This window comes from Ursus arctos, unplaced genomic scaffold (assembly GCF_023065955.2).
Source record: "Ursus arctos isolate Adak ecotype North America unplaced genomic scaffold, UrsArc2.0 scaffold_33, whole genome shotgun sequence".
Classification (NCBI taxonomy): Eukaryota; Metazoa; Chordata; class Mammalia; order Carnivora; family Ursidae; genus Ursus; species Ursus arctos.
In genome coordinates this window covers 23,353,690-23,377,891 of record NW_026623019.1, presented here as the reverse complement: position 1 = coordinate 23,377,891, position 24,202 = coordinate 23,353,690, and the positions used below count along the sequence as shown (strand labels likewise).

Below are 24,202 nucleotides of genomic sequence, written 5' to 3'. Positions count from 1 at the left end.
ACCCTGACCATTCTCATAGCCAGGGAGAAAGGTCACTTCCTTCAGACAGGACACCCCTCACTTCCTCCGGCCACTACTACGCTCTTCACACACCCTTCCCTATTCCTGAATCCACAGTCTGTCTCCCTCACTGCAGAGGCTGCTCCACCAGGCAGGGACCGGAGCTGTCCCCAGGGTCCATTACAGGCTGGCCTGGCCCAGGCTCTCAGTAAGTATTTGTTGAAGGAATGAATGGATCCTACATTAGTTATTTAATAAGTATGACCACTCAAGGATTTATAGTCCATTAAAACCAGATGAAGACATGAGACCAGAAATTTTTAAAAATTAGTAAGGTTATGTATAACGCAAATGAACAGCTTTAATAGCAAATCAAGGACTACAGTAAATAGGCTTGGCAGTAACCAAATCAACACGAACATGACCACTCTTCACATTTACATGTTCTAATCCTCCTCTTAATGATTTCCCCATCAATCCCTAAATTCAGTGGCTCTGCTGTGACTTCAGGACCAATTCCAAACAGCATAGCTTGGGAAGGCCCCTGTCCACCCCACATCATCTCCCGCCACCATCTTCTCCTCCCTCAACACTCGGGCAATACCCAAACTACCCCAACATAAACCTCCAGCCCTTCACAGGCACCTCTTTCTCCACTTCGTGTGTGTGGTGAACTCCTACTCATCCTTCCAGACCCCACTTGAAGGTCAGCCTCCTGCAAAGTCCTCCTTGGTTTCTCTAGACAGAATGAATCAGTCCTCTCCTGCGTCAGACCGTGTCGACTACCTACCACCACGTCATCTGCTCAGAGGTCAGTCCTCCTCTGGATCACAAACTTCTTGAAGGCAGGTGCTCACATACACTCATGTATTTCCTGTGCCTGGTACATTTTACACCCTCAGTAAAATGTATATCAGAAGAACAAATACATGGTTCCAGAAGCAAACAGAAAGTGGCCATGCTACACTTTCTATTCCCCCAACACTAGCCCTCGCAGCTAATGACCTTACAACCAATGACAAGAGACCACTGGGAAGCTTCTGAGGTAAACTTTATGGCACTTTACAGGGCACCTAATATTGCCAAGCACTATCTTATTAACCTTTAGGTTATCTTCAGAAATCCTCTGAGTCGGTGCTGGTATTCCCGTTTCACAAATAAAGAAAATGATACTCATTCTTACGTCACAGAGAACCTAGTAGAGCCTGGTGTTTTGACAGAAACTTTAAAGGTCTCTGGTAAGGTTTTCATGAATTCTTGCTGAAATTTTCACATATGTAGTACTTGTATCAGCAATGAATAATTCAAACAGGGGCCAAGACAGACCCTGGATACGAGTCCATGTCATCATTGCCATTATCCCCCCATTATTTCTTTAAGGATCACTCCGTGGAACAGACTGGTAACTCCTATGAGATGCATTAGGGCTTTCAGGACCCAGTGGTCCATTTAGCAGCCTGGAAATGTCACTTTCTGAACCTATCCTGGTACAGTACAGTCATAGGACTGAGCATGACCATCTCTGTCCTCTGTTCCAGAAGCACATTCCTAAAGCCTTGTGCTGTTTTCACCTTCTCTGTACCTTCGTGTTTCTATGAACCACCCACATTCTGTCACAAACTGGACAAAGGTCTCTTGCATACAGCCAATTCATACGGCTTGATTCGAGCGCTTTGTTAGAAATTATTTTCAATCACTCCCATCCTGGGAAATTAAGTATGGTATTTGGTAAATACATGTTGTTATCTCTTAATAAAGAGCTAGTCTCCTCCAATTTTAGTAAGTCACGAACTTTGATGTTGGAATGCTTCTTTGAGCATCTAGAAATAGGCATTTTTAATACCCCAAACAGGAAAGAGAGTCAACAGGGCAGCAGCTGGAAGAGCTAAAGCATTAAATCCGGAAAGATCTGGATATGAATTGTGGTTCTTCCGGTTACGAGCTCTGTGACTTGGGCATACTAATTAATGTCTCTAGACTTCAATGAACTCATTCTGAAAATGCAGGACTATTAGAAAAATCAGAGAAAATGTGTCAAGGACATGGCACACAGTGCCCCCTCCCTCAATAACTGGTAACTGTAATCTAGACCTCACTTGATCTTTTAATGAAATTTTCAGATCATCCACTTGCACATATGTAACCCAAATTAGCAAACAAGAGCTAAAAATAGTTTTAAACACACTGATAAAAAAGCATCAAGTAATGTTACATTTCTTGGAGCTCTCACAGAAAATATTGTCTTAGGTCAGTTGCTCAGAATTAGACTCGGAGAGCAGTGACTGAGTTCAAGAAGACTCCCCAGGAGAGGGAGGAGGCAGGAAAGGGAAGAAGGAGCCCAGCAAGGCTGCAATTTTAGGTGAGGACTCAGTCTCAGTCTGATCCTGCAGGGGGCTCTGGAGTGTAAATGACACCACAGATCCCGCAGAGAATCTGTAAATGACCCCCCAGGGGCTGGCCAGCCTTCACCTGTCAGCCATCAGCAAAGGAGGGATTGAGGGAATGGGTCGGAGGATGCTTAGGTCCCAGCCACTTCCAGCTGTGTGTTCGTGGGTGCATGTGTGTGTGCTGGGTCGGGGAGGAGTTCTGCTAGCTCAATGCTTGCCCTCTGAAGAAGGTTCCAGAAGCAAACAGACACAGAAACCAGGCTGAGCACCCAGAACCAGTAGAAGGAATCTGAGGGTGGCCGGGGGAGCACAGACATATATCTGCCACATTCAGCAAGAGAATTTCCTGGAAACGTATCTCTGGTGACCCCACTTTCCAGTCACTGCAGCTGGTTCCCCACCAAGTGATGTACGCTTAACTGTAACCGCATTCGTTTTTCTTCGGTAATTTGCAAAGACCTAAGTTTGAAGTAAATATTTCCTGAGTGTGTAGAATTCAATTTTGAAGGCTTGCCCTCAGGCGTCAGAAAATGCGTTCTTCAACCTATTACGGTTGTGGTTTGCCGCTGAAGGAAGCTGCTGTCAGTCACGTACAGAGGGCCATGGACCCTGCACAGACAGAACCGACCGGGAAGGGGAGCTGGCCAACTCCGCAAATCCCAGGAAAAAAACTGGCAGCAACATTCTGCAGCTCTGTCACAGGTGCGTATGCACGTAACCATCCCCGCTGCTCGGAGAGTCTGGGATGCTATTTAAATTGCCTTGTGGAATCCATGCATTTGGTAACACGGATCTATAGTACAGAGATTCAAGACCCGACTCTATCCAAATGAAGTTCTCGTAATTAAAAAATATATAATTTCTTCTACTTCTATGTCCTTCTCTGTAGAAAGAGTACGCTGACCCGAAGACTTCAAGTAACAGGGGCTTGATGGAAACAGCCAATTGGGTCGGTAGCCCGGGTCACAAGATCACCTGGGAATTAACTATCATAAATGACTACAACATGAAATATCCAAATTATTTTTAAATAACACATGCAATTAATTTGTTAAGGTTGTGCATGGTTCAATGCATATACCCCTTTTTGAGATTTTCCAATAATGTGTAGAATTTGGTCATTTGTAACTTAAAGCAATTAGGTCGACACATCTGGAGAACACAAAGTCAAACAGGAGAGTATCCCCTGCAAATCCCATATAAACAGATATGTTAAAACAAACAGCATGTAGAATTTCTGAAGGGCATGACGGAAAGATAACACTGATAATTAATGGGCACCTCAAGTTTTCACACCGAGATAGGAGTCCCGATTCTAACTAAATAAAAGGCAAGTAACCACCATGGCCACTACCAAGGGACAGGGGCTGTTTGCTATTTCAGGGAATCTCAGAACACCTCAGAAGCTCACGAGATGAATGGAAAATGCCTATGGATCCAGGGAAGGGGTGAAGGAGGGGACATGATGTACCCTAAGAATGACTGAGTGTCTTCCTCAAACAAAATTCTCAACCATTACCACAGTGACAAAATCGCTGCGATGAACTACCATCCGAGGTGAAACATTTGCTAAAGTCAGTGCTAAGATCAGGAACAAAGCTCCTCAGACTTGGCGTCTCCCACTCTTGGCATATTTGAATCCTGAGAATTCAGAGTCAGATTATAATTCTCTGCTTCCACTTGCATTGTTTCGTAATTGAAAAGAATCTGATATGTAGTATAAGACGCAGGACAGAGGGAAAACCGAGAAGTCAAACCAAAATGAACACCATCCAAGAATCCACGCCAATGAATGGGATTTTCCAACACTGAGGCCATTGTTTCCCATGTGTAGGCTTTCATTGTGCAGACCTGTCTTTGCAGATGTGCTTTTTCACTGGTAATATCTCGGTTAGTTTCTTTGAATTTGCTAACACAAAGCTCACTAGATGATGCGTAAGAGAACAGACTAGAATAAATAGGTATTACTGGGCAGTTCATAAAGAGGAAGATGTACCTGACAATAATGAGGACTTCCCAAGGTCTCATGGGGTCTGATGCAAAAAATTCTGCTCCATACCACCCAGGGCCAGAGAATAGGTACAAGTGGACAGAGCTCCCCAAAGATGGTAGTCAATCAAATACTTCCTAAACAAGGAATGAGGTGTGAAGCATCGAGAGAGAAAAATGCATTTAAGGAGATCTAGATATTTTGCCCATAGAAACCCAACACCGCATGATGATTCAAGAAAGACGGATCCAGTCCACAAGATGGAAAAGTGCTCTTAGTAATTTGTTGGGAGGACACTAAGCAGGAAAACCAAGTGCTCTCTTCCTCTCTGGAAATGCACAACTTCGAAACTTACAGCCTGACCTTAAGTTCTAGCCTTGCCCCTCAAGCTAAAAGGCACACATGCAGAGAACATGGGTTCTCCTTAATGTTTCATCACCATGATGAAGGAAAACTGAGGAATTCTCACAATGTCTCTACTCACTCTGAAAATGCATCATTTGAGTTTTCAGACCAGTGGTGTTTTTCTCCCAATAGCAACTGAGATTTCAAAAAGAGGGAATTTTACTCAAAGTGTATCAGCCTATGAAAGTAACTGTAATGCCCCTGTTCTTGGAGGGAACTGGGCTGCATAAGAGGAATCAGACTGAAGCTAGAAGAATCAGAAGGAAAACTCAAGACACAACTCTAAGCCTGGGTCCTACCCACTTCTGGTCACAAGTGGCCAGAGTCATGTGATCACCAACCACCACATTTTTCCATGACAGCGTAATGCGGGGGGAATGCACAGAACAAACAAACTTTACAAACCCTCATTTTAGGGTATATATGTGCATTTGTGTATGAATGTTGAGGAGGGGGGAGGGGTGGGAGGTGTCATACTCCTGAAGCCGTTCATGAACCTGCAGTGAAATTTTCTGCACACCCTTATATCATGAACATCTCTCCCCTACCCCCCAGCCACATCTTCCCCCAAGTCATCTTTTGTTACCAGAAGCGAATGCATTATATGACTACATCATATAGTTGCCCCCACCAGAGTTCTTTACATACACTTGCATATGTAAGCCTTATCCAAGTACCTTCTGCACCATGACCCCTCATCAGACAAAGGTCTGTAAGTCCCTACGTGAGCTCATTTCTGCCACCCTTCTGGTGTCCTACTGCTCTCCCCACCATCACTGTGTTCCAGCCACACGGGCCTCTGCTGCTCAACATGCAGAGCTCACCCCAGGCTCCCTTGCCCTTGCATTGACTGTTCCCTCTGCCGGGAATGCTGTTCCCTCAGAAATCAGCATGCTCACTCCCTCACTGCCCTCGACTCTTGGCTCAAATGTCATCTTAGTAGACAGGCCTGTCTTAACTATTTATGAACAGTGAACCTGTCATTATCCTCCTCTTACCTCATGTCCTTTATTCAGGGCATTTGTCATTACCTGTAGATTACATTTGTATTTCTTTTTCTGTCTTTCTTTCCTTCCCTCCACTAGAGTTTAAGCTTCATGAGGCAGAAACTTTGCTCTGTGTAGCATTAAATTCCCAGAGTCTTAGGATAGTCCTATTCAAATGCTCTTAAAATTTAAATTTAAATTATTTACCTAATATTTTTTTATTTCATGTTTTTAGTTTAAGCCTTATCTTAAACAATAATACATGGAACCAAGGGTACGATGCGCTAGGGATATTTTCTCTAGTAAACAGTAAAATAGAGAACTATCCAAATGAAAGACGTTCTCCCCTGAGTATCTGCTAAAGCCGTCTCACTCTCATTGACGATATATGTCCCCAGCTTTGCGAAATACAGTATCGTCCATTGGCAATACATGCTAGGCACACCCAGTGGGGTTACATACTAGTGCAAAAGCAGTGACCTTGGCATGGAAACAAGTGTTATTCTTTGTTTTATAATAATTTTTTATTATGTTATATGAGTCACCATACAGTACATCCCTAGTCTTTGATGTAAAGTTCCATGATTCATTACTTGCGTGTAACGCCCAGTGCACCATGCAATACATGCCCTCCTTACTACCCATCACCGGTCTATCCCAATCCCCCACCCCCCTCCCCTCTGAAGCCCTCAGTTTGTTTCCCAGAGTCCACAGTCCCTCATGGTTCATTCCCCCTTCTGTTTACCCCCTCTTTCTTCTTCCCTTTCTTCTCCTACCGATCTTCCTACTTCTTATGTTCCATAAATGAGTGAAACCATATGTTAATTGTCTTTCTCTGCTTGACTTATTTCGCTTAGCATTATCTCCTCCAGTCCCATCCATGTTGCTGCATATTAGTTTCAAAGCATAAAACATCAAAGCTGGAATCACAAGGCCTGGCTTACAGCCCTGGGTCCGGCACAAACCAGCCGTGTATCTACCCTTAGGCAAGTGGCTTAAGTTCCCTGGGCCCAAGGTCCTCGCCTCTGTAATAAAGGCTTTGGATGATTCCTAGCCTGCTGCCAGCTCTCTGTTTTTATTTCTACCAACCACCACAAAGATGCAAGAGGGAATCCTAAAGCAATTGTTATTAATACCTAGTTAATATTTAATCATTGTGATAAAGAAAAATAGAAGAATTCCTACAATATCTTTGCTCAGTGACTTTGGGAAACAGAAAATAAATGACATTTTAAAAATAAAATAATATTTTGATATAGTTATACTGGGACTATGAATCTTTTCTATAACCCCATGACCCTTCCCAGTGTAGGCAGCTGGTTATCAAACATCCCGTGCCTCAAGGGAGAGTTATCTAGGTAGAACTAAAATTAAAAAGTTGAAATCTTTGGTCAAGGCCAGAACACTCTTTTTTTTTTTCCCCAATGGAAGCCAGTATGTATAGAATGATTGAATTTAAAAAACACCATTCTGCAACCCTTAGAAATGAAATAACTATTTTAGGGAAGGACGAGAGCTAGATACCAAGCCCATTAAGTTCCAATTTTAGAGGGAGAGGATATTTGCTAGATGTCAACCTATCACTCCACAAATTACTTACCAACTGCCAAGGGAAACTTACATTTATAAAGAAAAGATCTGGTGGTCACCTTCTTTAAAAACCAATCCAACTTACACTAATAGTGCTTCTAAATCAGATACAATGTAAAGTGCAAGCATCTGGGATGGCCTTCTTCCCAAAAACATTTCACTTACACCTAATCCAGCCTTTGGAAATAAGTTTCAACTCAAGGAAACACAGCAGATAATGACAAGTGAAAGAATCCCGTAAAAAGGGTCCCCTGGGTGGCTGTCAGTTAAGGGTCTGCCTTCAGCTCAGGTCATGATCCTGGGGTCCTGTGATTGAGCCCCAGGTCAGGCTCCCTGCTCAGCGGGGAGCCTGCTTCTCCCTCTCCCTCTGCCTCTCCCCCCTTGTGCTCTCTCTCTCAAATAAAAAAATAAAATCTAAAAAAAAAAAAAAAAAAAAAAAAAGGAATACTGCAAAGAAAACAAAAAGTCAATCATACTGCCAGAATGAAGGACATCTTACAGGACAACCGGCTGGTCCCTTCAAAGAGTCAATGTCAAGAGGGGAAAAAAATGAAGGCAGCCCTCGAGACTGACAGGGACCAAAGAAGCACACTCACCAAATGCAATGCGTGAACTCTGAGTCGATCTCAGTTTGCAATAGAAGCCGTATGAGCACTGGGCGTTATCCGCAATGGATGAATCACTGAACACTACGTCAGGAACTAGTGATGTACTACATGTTGGCTAACTGAATTTAAATTAAAAAAAAAAGAAAGAAATGTAAGCTGTAAAAGGCACTGTTGAATAATGGGGGGAATGTGAAGATACACTAGGTGTTATCTGTTATTACAGAGCTGTTTTAACTTATTTAGGTGCAATGATACTGGTATCGGGTTATGCTTTTAGGAGATACTGCGGCCTTAGTTTTAGGAGAAATATGCTGGGAAGTGTAAGTGTGAAGTGACATGATATGGGCAACTTATTTTCAAACAGCAAACTGTTAAGCAGAGGGTGAATCTTGGTGTTGAGTATACAGATACTCTTTGTTATATTCTTTCAAATTTTCTTCGTGTTGAAAATTTCATCATAAAAAGCCGGAGAGAAACACAAGATCCACATATGTGACAGAAATGATTTGGAAGGAGATGAATCAGGAAAGAACACTTTTCATATTCTTTCTGTCCCCGTGGGAAAGCAGAGAGTCAGAGGGGAGGCCAGTAAGTCAGCTGCAGGTAAGAGGAGACCCGTTACCTGTCCCCTCGTAAAGTATGGGGCGGGGGGAACCACAGAATCTCTCGTCAGGGTTGGAGGTTCAAAACATGAAGAAGCCTGAGTCCATCTTTCTGGGAGGACCTTAAAAAAGGTGGCCAAGAAGCCAGAGCAATCCCAAGCCTGTAACGGCACAAGTAATAAATGAAGGAAACCAGAGTGTGTCTAGGCAGAGAGAACAGGCGCCACTTTCACAGAATTTCTTGGTCCCAAAGCCCCAGGGATGTCCCTGCAAAGACACGTGTGAAGGTGACAGAACCTGGTTGGGAACACAAGACAGTAGAACTGTGACTGGCCCGAATCTGGTGGCCAGGGACAAGTGGGAAGGTGGACAACACAGAAGTTACCAACATGAGGAAGAAATGACTACCTGTGGCCACAGATATGCCCCCTCCACACAGTGGCATGTCATAACCCCTGAGGATTTAATCCCACACAATCCCACACACTGCACCATCGCCCAGAAACTGAAATGCGACCTGAGGAAATGGAGCTGAGAGACCAGTGTGAGAGACCCTGACTTGATGGAATAAACATCGAATGTTCTGTGATTGTTCAAAATTACCACACAGACATGATATTTCCTATGTTAATAGTAAGGAGAATGTGGTTCCACAGTGGAGAGCGACAACAACAAAAAGATTATGTCATTATGCACCAAAATAATAAAGGAAATCACGAGAAGTACACGGCAGACTCTTCTAGTGAGTGCGTAATTGTTCTGAATGGTTTTGTAACAGGATGGTAGATACTGAAGCTGGAGGGGACCCTCGGATGCCCTTCAGTCCTATACTGTTATTTCTGGTCCTCACACAACTTCCTTTTACAGATGATCCAGGAAGTCAGTGTGGGAAAGGCTCAGTTGGGTGGTTGACTCTCCTCAGGTCTTGCCGGGACTACTAAAGTGGACAACCATGACTGTAAATAGAAACACCACCTCATTCCCAACATCCTCCCCTCCCACACCACTCCCACTCCTGAACTCACGTCCCCTTCCTGCCTTCCACTGTCACTACTTGGGGCGGACATGACTCTTCCGCCTTCAATTCAGGATATTAATCTCTTAGGACTAAAGACTTAAAAAGTTAGAATGAAGATGTCTCTCTCTCCCCCGCTCCCTCCCTTCCTCTCATTCTCTCTGTCCTCAGACCACTAAAGCTCCCAGATGATCACAGAAGAAGCCAGTGACTTCTACTTTTGCTGATGCCTTGGTGAAAACGAAGGCCTCCCACTGCCATCTGCCTGCTCAAGCCTTGGTTTCTCTCACAGGAAATGCAGTGTCTTGGTCTATGGATATAATAACATGGATGACAATCGACAGTATAAGGAAGAATTTATTTTCTCTAAAGTCCCTCTTTTCATCTCAAGCAGGCTGTGAACACATCAAAAATGAAAGCCTGTATTTGGGGCTCCTGGCTGGTTCAGTCAGAAGAACATGCGACTCTTGATCTTGGGGTTGTGAGTTCGAGCCCCACGTTGCGTGTAGAGGTTGCTTAAAAATAAAATCTTAAAAAAAAAATTAAAGCTTCCTTTTGTTAAAAGAGACCCTTTTCACAGTTGCAGCCTCCTCCGTGTAAAAGGGATGAACCTTCGAACAGGAGGCTATGTGAGCTCATGTTTCTAAGTTTAAGCTAATGGTAACTGGGTCTCTCCCGCATTCCACCCCTACCTGCCCTTCCGGCCCCTTTCCTTCAGCAAGCGCCCCTCCCAAAAGAAACTAGTAAAACCTCCATACCCAATCCATCCGTCAACAGAGATTTCTTTTAACAGGTGAATCATTCAATGGACAATAAAATTAAGAACTCGCAGTAATTCATACCTAGCGTCTTTAAAGAATGAACGTCTTAACAGAAACACGTTTCAGCAGCTTTGCATTCATAATACGTACCCATAAAGTAGAGACACATTATAATTACAATTTTTTTATAAACTCAACTAATAAGCCTGAAAACACTAATATACATTGTCTACATATGACATGGTTTTTTCCTGTAATTCAGAGTATCAGTCCAGACAGGACTCTCCCATGCCCTTTTCCTTACTGATGTGTTACTATAACATAAATCTGAAAACTAGCCCCCTTTTCTGGAATTAGTTCAAAAAGCCCGCCACTAAATTAAGCACTAATTTAATTCTTATAACTGCCCGAGAGATGGGCATTATTTCCTCATTTTACTGATGAGGAATCTAAGATTTAGGAAGTTTAAAAATATCCCCCAAAATTATGGTTGGCAGTTGGAAGACCTGGGACATGAACCGAAGCCTGACTCATGCGTCTCTAATATTATATCCCTCTTACGCTTCTAGGTTTGAAGACTGAAGATTTAACAACTGACAAACATGAAGGCTGTGCGATATTCAAACAGACTGTCTTCCAAAGTGCCATAGGACAATTCTGCTGATTTGGAGCTAAATTTATTCCCAGAGTCATTCAGTCTCTTTGCCCAAAATAAAGGAAGATAAAATCGAAGCATATGTTAGAATTTAAGCCAAGCTATTATCTGATCTCTTCGTAAATTCTGAAAAGCGTGTCCACCAACATCAGATGCTAGGAATGAGGAAGAAGAAAACCAAAAGAGAGGAAGAATGTAAAATTAGGAAGGAGAGAGACGTGGAAGGACAAAATGAAAGGCAGAAAAAAATGGAAGGTTAAGAAAAAGAGAAACAGGAATGGAGGGAAGGGGAAGAAGGACACCTCAGATGTCCTGATTTGGGAAGTCTTTTTGAAAGTATGCCATGATGTGTGTAAGGAGGTTGCCTGGATGGCATGGTTGCTTAGGCCTCCGACTCTTCGTTTTGGCTCAGGTCATGATCTCAGGGTCATGAGATCAAGCCCCACATTGGTCTCTGCGCTCAACAGGGTCTGCTGGAGGTTCCCTCTCTCTCCTCTCTCTCTGCCCCTCCCCCTGCCTCTCAAATGAATAAATAATTCTTTTTTTTTTAAGATTTATTTATTTATTTATTTATTTATTTATTTATTTATTTGACAGAGAGAGAGAGACAGCCAGCGAGAGAGGGAACACAAGCAGGGGGAGTGGGAGAGGAAGAAGCAGGCTCCCAGCGGAGGAGCCTGATGTGGGGCTCGATCCCAGAACGCCGGGATCACGCCCTGAGCTGAAGGCAGACGCTTAACGACTGAGCCACCCAGTCGCCCCCCAAAAGACACTTTTAAAAAAAGGTAAAGACTAGAAAAAGATCAGAGCAATATATATATAACCAATAAAAAATGAATGTATATGATTTATAAGGTATGTCTGCAAATCAACAGGTAAAATGAACATTTCTTCTTATTGGTCACCTGATAAAGCTGTGTCACCTTATTATCATTTTTTAAAGCTTTATTTATTAATTTGAGAGAGCGAGCGAGAGTATGTGTGCGCGTACGCAAGCACTTTGAGGGGGAGGGGCCGAGGGAAAGAATCCCAAGCAGGCTCCTTGCTCAGCGGGGCTTAATCCCAGGACCCTGAAACCATGACCTGAGCAGAAATCAAGAGTTGGACGCTCAACTGACTGAGCTACCCAGGCACCACGTTTCACCTCATTATTCATCAGATTATCACTTTAACTGAATTGGCACAAATAGAAAAGATCGATAATATCTGATATGGATGAAAGTATCAACAAAGGATACCCTCATATACTACCGGTAAGACTATATCGATAAGGCATTGGCTCAAGCTAATCTATCAACATATAAAATACACACACCCTTTTGTCTCGACAATCTATTCCAAGTACCTATCTCTATATGTAAGGCATTGTTTGCAATACCTTTCTGAAAACTTGGTAAAAGCACAAACATTAAAACATTAACTTTAAACCATAACAACATAAACACTAAAAGCAGAAAACAAATCACAATTTGTCAGCAATAATTATCACAATTACTAAATGCCAGGAACTTTTCTGAGTGCTTTCTGTACATAAACTCCGCGTGTTTCCTAACAACCCTATAAGGTGGGTACAGTGATCGCCCCACTCCAGATGGAAATACTGAGGCAAGGGAGGATGGGAAAGTTGCTCAAAGTTACACAGCTTGTCTCAGGCAGAGGCAGGCTGCAGACCCGAGGAGCCTGAGAGCAGCCCACTCTGAAACACTGATTAATTCGAACGCAGAAGAGACCCAGGTACTGATACAGAAAGATCCACGAGGCAAACTGTCACCTTAAAGCAGATGCAGCCTGAGCTTGGGATTACAATTTCTTTATGGAACCAGAAATGAGTCTCTTTGATTATCTATAGTAAGTGAAGCTGTGGATTTTAGTATTTACGTAATATATGCATTCTGCATGGTTAAAGAAGGTTATCCTTAGCAGTGGAAAGGGTAGCAAGAAAGGAAGGTCAAGTGCAATCCTTTTAGCTCCACATATTTCCAAACTGCTTGAAATTGTGAAAAGCAAGAATGCATTCTTGCTTTACTGTTACAATTTTTGTAAGTCATTTGTCTTTAAAAAAAAAAAAAAAAAACAGTGGGGGTGCATATGGAAAACAGTTTGTCCTTACAGATGTTTCTACAACTGCGTTTCTGGCTTTCGAACACATTTTTCCCTCTTTTAAAAGTTGATCCAAATATCTGTTCAGCTCAACCTCCTCAACTTTCCAGAATTATTTTCAGTTCGTAGAAAAGGCTTTAACCTTCAACTTCTCTAGCTTCAGTCCTGCTATATGTTTATGACTATTTTTAAATAGCCGAATTTTTGGTTGCTGTTGAAAGACATTTAGAAGATCATTTATAAGAGGAAAAGCAAACTGTGGACCTTGAATCTGGAGTTAAGAAAACCTGGTTCTGCATTCTCAGGGAGTGGGGTTCTCTGGGTCAATTACGAATTGGACATTCCTACAGCTCGAGTCCTAGGAATGAGTGCAGATCGGCGGTTTACGTGCAAGGACAGGAGGCTGCAGACGAAATCCGTAGGCTATCAACACTGAATGAGAGAACAGGCCTCCTATTCCAGTTCCTCCTGTGGGATGTCTTCGGGTCACTTAGATATATTTACTCTAGACGGACAAAGGATGCATCAGTTCTCAGGGAATAAATATCACTATGTGGGCTTCCATCGGGAGATGCACGTAACACAAAGCCGATGGTCACAAGGATTCTCCATCAGGGTGATGAGTGCCAAGCCCCCTCCACCCTTCTGGCTCCCTTATATTTTTTCCAAGCCTGCACAGCATCGCGCCATCAGGCGGGGCTCCCAAACGCGGAGAGCTCTTGGAAGGCCCGGCAGCCCTCATGCCCCCCAGTGCTTCCATTTCCCTGTCCTGCACACTTCTCTATTTTCCGCAAAGAAAGGGATCCAGGAAGTAATGTGAGAACTAAACACGACACCTGGTTACAACACAAGTAAGAGCGTGCTGAGGCCTGGTTGCCTGTTGCTTTGGCAATGCAGTGCTCTGGAAAAGTCGAGGAGCCTTAGTTCAGTGGAAACTGAATTAAAATCAATCAGAGACAGCCTGAAGAGAAAAGGGATAAAATTATGCATTTCTGTATAGGGATATGGATACAGACATAGATGTTGGTAGTTTGTTATATATTTTGGGAACCATGTTAAGCGCACATATAAATAATCTCTATACGGATGACCAAGCACTAACAGAAGGCCTTTGTTCTGGGCTTCCGTGATTATGATAACCAGATACTCAACCAAAAAGCAATAGGGTGGTGTAGAGACATAAAAATGAGCATGGAAAAACAGACTGGGGTAAATGCTACCTCCTGACATCTTTATTGACAAAAGGCCAGTTGTCCATTGAACACTGGCAACAAGAAGCTTAAACTATACTAAGCGATAATGAAAGATAAATTCTAGGTTAGCGCCAAGACGGGAGGCGCTTCTGCCAGCTTCAAAGTTGGACAAAGACACATATTCCAAGGCCATATATTCAAAGGCAGAGCAGCAGAAATCCACAATGCTCTTGTATAAAATGGAAAGCCAAAGTGAGCCCTCCAAACTGAAACAGCAATAATTGTATGAAAATTGTATAAAAACCTACAAATCCCAAGCAAAAACATAGCAAAATGCCCTCCTGTCTAGGGCCATGACTTATCTGGAATGATCAAAGAAAGCAGAGGTGAGGGTAGAGGGGGCTCTGACTCCTTAAAAACTTAGAAAAGCTCTCAGATCTCTCTTTAATCATTCACATATGAGCCGTCCTCCAAATATCAACTGTTTTCCAATTATCAAACTAAAGTGACTGAAATTGGAAACTCTCTGTGATCATTCATTCACTCAATTAATACTTATCGAGGGCCAATTTTGGATGATGAACAAGACCACTACGAACCCTGTCTTCACGGAGCTCCCGGCCAAAGCTCCCTGTGCAAGACGCTCCCTTCAGCCTTTGGTTGCAGTAAATTGACAGAACAGAGAATAAATCCTAGGAAGCTTCCAGTCCCATAAACCCACCTCCAGAGAACACACCACCACTCACTGGAGATATTCTAAAATCTAGATTTCACTCCCAGGTTTGGAATTTAGAGATCACTGTCCCACAGAAACAATACCATCGATCACGTCTGGGTCCTCGGGTCAATCCACAGGGCTTGAGTTGCCTTGCATTCAGCTGTAGTGTGATTTTAAGAGGATTCTGGTTGCCCCAAGGCCCTTCCAATCAACAGTCTTAAACTATGGTTATGATCACTAGGCAGCTACTGTGATAATACAGTCAACACTGGAGCCTGAGGTGTGTGACGCTCGGATGGGCAAAAAGCTGCAAATACCTGGTGGGCCAGCTGACTGCCACCTGCAATCTCCATCTGTCTCCAGGACAAGGGACTAGGAAGGGTGGTAGAATTTCCCGAAGGTGCTTTTAAGGGCAAGAATTCCATTTAGAATAGTTCATTTGCACGTCACACGGAACGGAGCCACTGGTCCCAGCCAAGTCTATGTACATTTCACACGGTTGTTACTGAGAAATCACCACTCACATGTTTCCTGGCGAGTTCAGAAGGTACAACAGTGTTTTTACATACTCTTCTCTTTTCAAGGCAGACGTCTTTTTCAGCAGTGATCCCAACACTAATAGCATTTAAAGTACATTACCTTCTATCAATGTTTAAATACCACTTTTTATGCAGTTTTATTTGCCCTCATCTTATCTTCCAGACACCCCCAAAATCATCAACTCAGCATCTGACTAGTAAACAACAGCCTCAGCTCAAGCCCGACGTGTTCCAATCATGGCACAGACAGAAGTGCAGCTAAAAATAGAAAAAGAAGCTATTCTAAACAAGACCGTGGGTCTCTGAGACAATTGTTTAAAAAACGACTTTATTTATGTTTGGAAATAAGGGAGTGAAACATACGATATCGTAGCTCCTGCCTGAAGGAAGTCACGGACTGACTCTGGGACAAGGTTCAGCAAAATCTTTCTTACAATTCATTAAGGATCCCCTTAGATTATGCAGGTACGGGAAATGTAGGTGCGTTAGCGGTAATCATCCCAAGTTATCCAAATAAAAATCTGTATCAGTCTTCGTGTGGGAGTCTCTATAGGAAATACAATCTTCTCTGAAACAAATGCCTACCTTCTATTCCCCTCCCTCCCCGCACCACACAGACTATGGGAACCCTTACAGACCATTCTGGAGGTGGTTTTCCTAACACAAAGCTGGGGTGGGGGCAGCTCCTAAATATTGCTGCTGAGGTTCCCGAAGCTTCTGCGCAGCTCCCAGTATAACCTAGACAAAGTTTCTCTCTGAAGAGCGCATGAGACGAAAGGTCTCAAACTAAACCCTCAAGATGGGAAAGTAATAATGCTAGTGTCTGGCTCTCTCCAGTAAAATCTCTGCTTGGGGACGTCCACTCCAAGTGCCTCTAAGGAAAGAAAGTACTTGAGCAGAATGAGGAAAACGAAATGCCCTGGTGGGTGGCTGACATGCAGAGAACAGTAGCCTGGCCTGGACCTAGGCCCAGAAAGGTCTGCAAAGCAATGTCCCTTCCCCATCTTGGCATTCAGAAGGTGCTAGCCCATGCTGATATCCATGGAACAGCGATTCTCCAGGAATGCCTGGGCCACGGTAGTATTGGCATCCCTTGGAAACTGTTAGAAATGCCACGTATCAGGCCCACCTCAGACTTATTAAATCAGAAACTCTTGGGGTGGCCCAGAAATCTGCGTTTTCACAGGCCCTCCCGGAGTTGCCAATGCAAGTAAACCATCTTCGTACTAGGACTAATTACAGTCTCTGTAGTATCGTCCCTCCTCCAGGCCTTATTTATAATTGGAGAATGAGAGATCTTTCCTCCTTCAAAAGAAATGTCAAGAATCAGCAGGTCAAGAGAAAATCAGGAGGAGATTTGGGGGCTATTCAAGGCCCAATTTACCACTACTCCTCCCTGTTCATTTCAGGTTTAGGGATTTCAATCATGGGCACCCACAGAGGGAGAGGAGAAAATGTCAGAAATAGATCCACTCCACCCCAGAGCCCAGTGTTCGCTGGACAGCTTATCACTCCATAAACATCACTTCCGAGTGAGTAGGCAATGAGAATAGCGATCCTAATGAACCAGACAGATCAGGAAAACCCACCACTTTGTCTCCAACACAACAAAGCCACCACTAAATCTTCTTCGCAGCTTTCCCAAGCCAGTGGCTATTCATAAGAGACCACACAAAATTCAACAATAGCATCTCAGTCAATACGTAAAGTTAAAACTTCAGAGCAAATGCTTTCAATCACTGAAACTCTTGGCTATTGATATAACAAGAACATTTAAATAAGCTTTCCCCCTACAATGAATTTTCAGTCCTCTGAAAGAGACCCATGGTCTATTCTGGGGCAACATGGCCACCAATTTTTAATTGAGCACTGGGAATCTTTCCATTAACACACACACACACACACACACACACACACACTCACTCACTCACTCATTCACAAAGCTTCAAAGTACAGCGGGTGTTCTGATTTTGCTTCCCAACACATTTCAAATCTCAGAAGATGAGAGTCTTACTGTACAAGCAGTGGCAACAACAAAAGCTACCATGGAAGGGCCTGGAAGTCACCTGCACAGCAGAAAGAACCCTTCTGCACAAAATACTTGTGTCCCTAACTAACCTGCTGCCACCACACCTCGCCTGCCTTTCTGAAGCCGAAAGGAAACCCGGGCACTCTTTGCCGATATCGTTATTAGTCACTTGAGACTCTGGAAACCAGTCCCGTGTCATCTGCGACAACCGTCCTCCTTGGAAAGTGGGTACTGCTGAGGAATCAACATCATTTTGCTCTGCCTGGAATTGTAGTATCAGATCCTTGTTGCTATGTTTTCAGCCTTAAAACCTAGTCATCGTAAATCTAGCTGCTTCCTTCTTTAGTGGTAATTAGCATTAGTCAGAAGCCAAAAATGATTCCACATAAGGAGTTAAGTAAACACGACCCTTCTTACCTTTCATGCCAAACTTGGAGTGTCTCGCCAACTTCAGCAGAAACAACATCACCAGCAGACAAAATCCCACCACAGACGCAATTACCACCACAGCATAGACCTAGAGGAAAAGAAGGGAGGGTGGTCATGACCTTGCTCCTTAGTCACCTACGTCTGGTTGATGATGATAATGAGGATGACAGTTCATATTTACTACTTGCTCTGCTGGGAACTTTTTGTCTCTCAATTCACTTATCCCTCAACAACTCTACCATGAAGTATTGTAGGTCCGATGATTATCCTTACTTTACAAATGAGAACACGTAAGCGATAAGCTTATAAAAATATCAATGTAATTGATATTACATAGACACAGAGATATATTACTCTCTCTCCATCTATCTCTCCTCCTACCTACCTACCTGGAGAGAGGAGAGAGAATATACAAAACTTGAGTGATAAAATACTGATTATTTCTGAAGCTGGTGAAAGATTCAGTGGGGTTCATTTTGCTATGCTCTCTACCATTAGGCATGTTAGAAAGCTGTTCATAATAAAAAGATTTTTTTTTAAAGTTAGCTATTGCTGCTCTTAGAAATCAGAGCTGGGAGTAGGCTGGGAAGGGAGCAGACAGGTACCTGTGGGTGGGTTCACTTGTGAAAGCTCATTGGGTCATAGACTTGTGATATGTATACATATGCGTGTACGATAGAAGTCAACACAAAGTTTTTTTAAACTTAGCAATGTAATCGCAACATGTGGATTATACAAGTAGAGAGAGGAGATGCAGAACCGTGTGAATCCTGCCCCAACCCTGAGCAAGATCACAGAGTCGCAAGTGTGTAATGCTAATGAAGTACGTATTAACATCTCAGAAACAAAGATGGAAGCAGGACAATGTGTCTCCTTCCATTCCTGCTGCTCACTCCAAGGTCCTGCTCCTAAGAAAAGTGTGACTCTCTAAACCAGGAGGTGGCAAACTTTTGCTATAAAGGGTTAGACAGTAAATAGTTTAGGCTTTGGGGGCCATACAGGCTCTTTCGCAACCTCTCAGCTCTGCTGGTGTAGAGTGAAAGCAGCCATAGACAATATGTAAGCAAATGGGCATGACTGGGTGCCAATAAAACTTTATTTACAAAAACAGATATTGTTTGTGGACTCCTGTTTCAAACTGTTTTAGATGTCCACACTTAATTAGGTGCTTAAGCTTCTTTTTATTTCATTTAATCTGCATAATAATCCTTCAGACAGATATCATTCTTCCCATCTGTGGTAATCGTCAATGCTGTTTACCAAACATTTCTATTTCTTCCTGTGTTTCCCTTCAGAAGATTCACTTCTTGGCTTCCTTGTGGTAAGATGGGTGCATGTGACCACTTCTGGCCAATGAGGTGAGACTTGTTTCCCTGACAACGGAGCACTTCACTGCCACTGTGAGATCTTAGACTGAGGCAGTTGTTCACACCCAGGAATAATGTTATACCCAGGGAACATCGGTCACTCGGGGGTCATCACAATTGGAGAAGGGTGCTACAAGCACCTAGAGGGTCAAGGCCAGGATGCTGCTAAGCATCCCACAACACCTAACAGCCCCCCACAACAAAGAGTTATTCGTCCATAATAACGATATCGATGGTTCCAAGGCTGAGAACCCTGCTCTCATGCTTCTTTCTCTGGGCCTTAATAAATGCTAACTTTACAAAAGTGGTTGCCTATCAACCTGGTCTTACAATGAGGGCAAGGCAGACAGAACTCCCAGTCAACACAAATAATGAAGCAGAAATAAACCTTTATCATTTAAAGCCACTAAGATTTGGGGATTTTTGTTACCGCAGCATAGCTTGTGCTGACGGATGTACCCATCTCGGAATAAGAGGCAGTACACAGCAGAGATTAAGAACATGAGTTCCTCGCGAGTTTGAAATTTAGATTGACCACTTCTCAGGTGCCTGACCTCAGAACTACTCAGTCTCCCAGCATCTTACACGGCTCATGTGTGAAACGGGGAATATAATCATTCCACCGTGCAGATCATTGAAATCCTCAGTGAATTAATGCAGATAATGGGTTTGGAAGAGAGTCTACTATAACAGATAACAAATCATGTTGGCTATGATGATGATAAAAGTGAAATTGATAAAAAATTAAATAAGCAACCCAACCAAGATCACACCTTTTGAGCTTGGGATTCAGATTGAAGTCTGTCCAAGTACAAAACCTGGGGCTTCTCCATGACTTAGCCTTTATACGACTTCTTCAAAACACATGGCTGAGAGGGAAGGCAGGGTAACAAAAAGTACATGGCTAATCTTCCTGCGACATCTTCTCTGATGTCCACTGGGGACAGGACAGCATTAAAGAAGGCACAAAACCCAGGAAAGGGCACATGTCAAGCACTTGGCCAGAGTGAAGCCAAACCGTGAGAATCCTCTCCACTGGCACTGTGGTTGTGAGCAGATCTCCCACAGAACACCTCTGCCGGTGTTTGAGTGCACCCTTAACCCTGTCCTGTGGCCTATATACAACAGAGTGCTTGTAGTTCCTAACAGGTTAATTATAGATCAATTTGTTCTAACGAAGACCATTTCCCTCCAATGTACCTAATGATTTGGGGTGGGTTTGTTTTTTTTTTTTTTTCATCTTTATTTCTGACTAACATTTGCACGGAAAAGAGTACTTTAGTTCTCAGTTTCTCGATCTTACCATTAAATTCCAGACTTGTACTGACAGAAGGGGAAAAACTGAATAAACAAGTTCAATCCCTATTTTATAGCTAAGGAAACGGGGATGGAGAGATGTTAGGGGACTTGTCCTGAGCCCCGCAACCTCCCCGTAGGACCCTAGACAGTCTCTGACCCACTTCAGAAAGTGCTCGACTGGCATTCAGAAGACTTGGTCCTTATGTTCACAGGACACCTTGCCTTTAGCTAACACATGGTTCACTTCTGCAAGCCTGCATTCCCTCATTTCTACACGGAGATACTAATATCTACCCTGACTTCTCTATCTCGTTATACAGTGTGTAAGTCAACCTGGAAAATGGGAAAGGGAGCAGCTAATGATCTGTTAGCAAATATTTAAACCTATTGAAGCAGCTCTAAATGTAAAGAATCCCTTAATAAACAAAGAATCCCATGACAATGAGAAGAACTGTTTCCTCAAAAATGAATTGTTTGATTAATATAGTTCCATGTACCGTGCGTGTATTGGGGTGGGGGTGGTTTTTATGTGGGAGACAAGTAGGGGTGAATGTATTTGTTCATTTGTTTGCTTGGTTGGTTGGTTTGGTTGGCTGGCTGGCTGGTCAGTTGTTTGTTTGGTTAGTTGGCTGGTTGTTTAGTTGGCTGTTTGGTTGTTTGGTTAGTTGGTTGGTTAGTTGATTGGTTGGGTAGTTGGCTGGTCAGTTGTTTGATTAGTTATGTGGCTGGTTAGTAGTTTTTAATCTGAGGATCTATCTCAGCATAGAACAAGGACCTGCTCCACTCGAAGGCTCCAGCAAGGTTCATGAGGAGTACTTACTGGACCAGAAAGGAAAGTGTTTGAGGCTGGCTTTCAAATGTTCCAATAACACCTTTAACTTTTCTATCAGCTCCCTGACTCTGAAACTCTCCTTCTAATCGAACAATCCTCTGTGTGATCAGGAACTGTTCATGTATCAAATATCTTTCCACACTTAAGTTTTACATCATCTTTAAATTCTACAAAGCATTACCTCTCGTGCAGATTTCCAGGGACCTCAGGTGCAATTGTAATGTACCAACTTTCAACAAAGATTATTTTCACTGATCTCGCCTTCCAGCAGCCCTACCGTCCGAAATATCACTGAGATACACCACTTAGGGACTTCATTTATCATTTGGTCTCAAAAGAGAAAAGTGAAGTTGGCATGTAATTTTTAGTCACTGGGACAGGTACACACCTGTGGGCTTAACACATGCTCCTTGGATTCCTTATATACACAAACAACTTTGTCAAACCAAAAAAACATTAAGTGGTTTGGTATGAGAATAAACCAAAACGACTGCACAAGGCAGGAAGTAGAAAACATTCTGCAGCTGATTTACCATGGCACTTGTCCTCACTATTTCGATGCAATGCATATCGTCATCTATGGAAACACGTGCGAGTGTCTCCATGTACTAGATACGCATATTGTGAGTTGCAGCTGAGCTACATCTGTTATGAGCCTCCCATTCCCACCATGAGGGCCCTGGTTTAACTATAAACCACATCTCCGTATTACTGTTCCAGACCCCTAACTAATCACACCACTTCTAATCTCTCTGTTCTGCAACCCATTCTAGAGTGTTCACCATTACTCCAATCAGTCTCCAATTTTTATTATCTCCTAGGTGCCAGACACTATTCACGGGATGAGGGATACAGCTCTGAAAAACACTGACTGGGATGCCTAGCGTTGGAAACTCACTAAAGAATCCAGGGAAGGAGGGGCGCCTGGGTGGCTCAGGTGGTAAGGCGTCCGATTCTTGATTTTGGCTCAGTTCATGATCTCAGGGTCATGAGATCAAGCCCCACATCAGGATCCACGCTGATCCTGGAGCCTGGTTGAGATTCTCTCTCTCCCTCTCTGTCTACCCCTCCCCACCATCCATGTGCACATGCTCTCTCTCTAAAAAGAATCTAGGGAAGGAAAAAAGACATAACACAAGTAAACAACGAAGAAGCAAGGGAATTACCGACACTAATAACTGCTCAGAAGAAAATGGAACATGATCGTGGCTGCCTGGTGGCTAAAGCCATGTGATGACCATCGGGAAGTGCATGCCTTGTAGAGGGAACAGCAAACATAAAGGCTGTGAGACAAGAGTAAGCCCGGAGCACACGAGAGAACATGAAGAAGGACAGGTGGCACACATGAGGGCAGGGTGAGAGGTGAAGGCAGAGACGCAGACAAGGGCAAGATAATGCAGGGCCTTTTTGCCACCATGAGGATCTGGGCTTTTGTAATAAAATTTCTCTTACACTCGCATTGGGAAGACTCTGAGAATGACAATAAAAGTGATCTGATCTGTGCTTTTCAAAGGTCACTCAGGCTGCTCTATGGAGAAAGGCCGGGACATCACAAGATGGGAGAGGAGGGACAGGTAGAGCTGCGGAGGTCATCCAGGAACGAGCAACTGTGGTAAACTTCCTCTGGGAAGGGCCAGATACTAACCGTGTCCAGCTTTGCAGGCCATACAGTCTTTGCTGCAGCTACTCCGGCCTCCACTGCAGCACAAAAGTAGCCACAGACAATACGTAAACAGGCATAACCACGTTCCGATAAAACTTTATTTTTTATGGACACTGATTGGAATTTCATAAGATTTGCACGTGCCAGGAAATATCACTCTCCTTTTCATTTTTTTCCAAACCACTTAAAAATGTAAAAACTCTTCTTAGCCTGCAGATGGCACAAAAACAGGGGGTGAGCCGGACTTGGCCTGCGGGCCATAGTTTGCCAACCCCTCGGGTTAGCCTGCGGCCGTGGCAGCGGAGGTGGGGAGATAGGGATGGGTTCGGGGTTTATCAGGCGGCAGAGCTCACAGCACGGGGGACTGGGTGCATGTGACAGTGAGAAGAAGAATGAGGGATGCTGCTGGCGTTCGAGCGGAGCAGCTGACAGACCAACCCGGCCAGAGTCCTGGGGCTCCAGCACGCCTCCCTCAGTGGCTCCTCCCTGCGTGATAAATCTAACACCTGGCACTGTATTTCAAAACCCCACGACCTGGCACCACCACCTCTCCAACCGTGCTTCTGACTGCCCCCCTTCACACACCTTACCTTCCAATCAAAACCGCTTCCCAGTCTGCGGGCTCTTGTGCGCAAACCCAAGATGCCTTTCCCTTGGTTTCCTCTCGGTCTAAATGCCAGCCACCCCGCTCAGCTGGAAAATGCCCTGGCCCCACCAAGCCGCCTCTGGCTCTCCCAGCAGGAAGGGGGGAGCACCCGCCCCTCCAGGTCCTGCTCTCACATCCCACTGCTTCTCTATCTGTATCACAGCTGCTGGTCTCGGTTCACCTCTCCGGGCTCTGACCGACGTATAAACTCCTAAAGGACAGACCTGCCATTCCTTCAGATTTTCCTATCTCCCCACCGCCAGTCCCTCCTAGAACCTACGGGATTCCTTAAATTTAGTGGGCAAAGAGACTTATTAAAATACCGAACAAGACAGGTGTGAAGGTGCAGAAGACAGCAATAATGCCCGAATGAGACACTGCTCTCCTA

General features: G+C 43.8%; 1 protein-coding gene across 4 annotated transcripts in view; it reads right to left on the bottom strand.

Annotated features, from left to right (window-relative positions):
• Window positions 1-24,202, bottom strand: part of NTRK2 (neurotrophic receptor tyrosine kinase 2) — a 319,588-nt gene that overhangs the window by 229,753 nt on the left and 65,633 nt on the right. For all 4 annotated transcript variants that reach the window (XM_044391113.3, XM_044391114.3, XM_057305572.1 and 1 more), the window contains one exon: window positions 17,996-18,095. In XM_044391113.3, coding sequence (XP_044247048.2) covers window positions 17,996-18,095 — 100 coding nt within the window. The remainder of the gene's footprint in view (window positions 1-17,995; window positions 18,096-24,202) is intronic.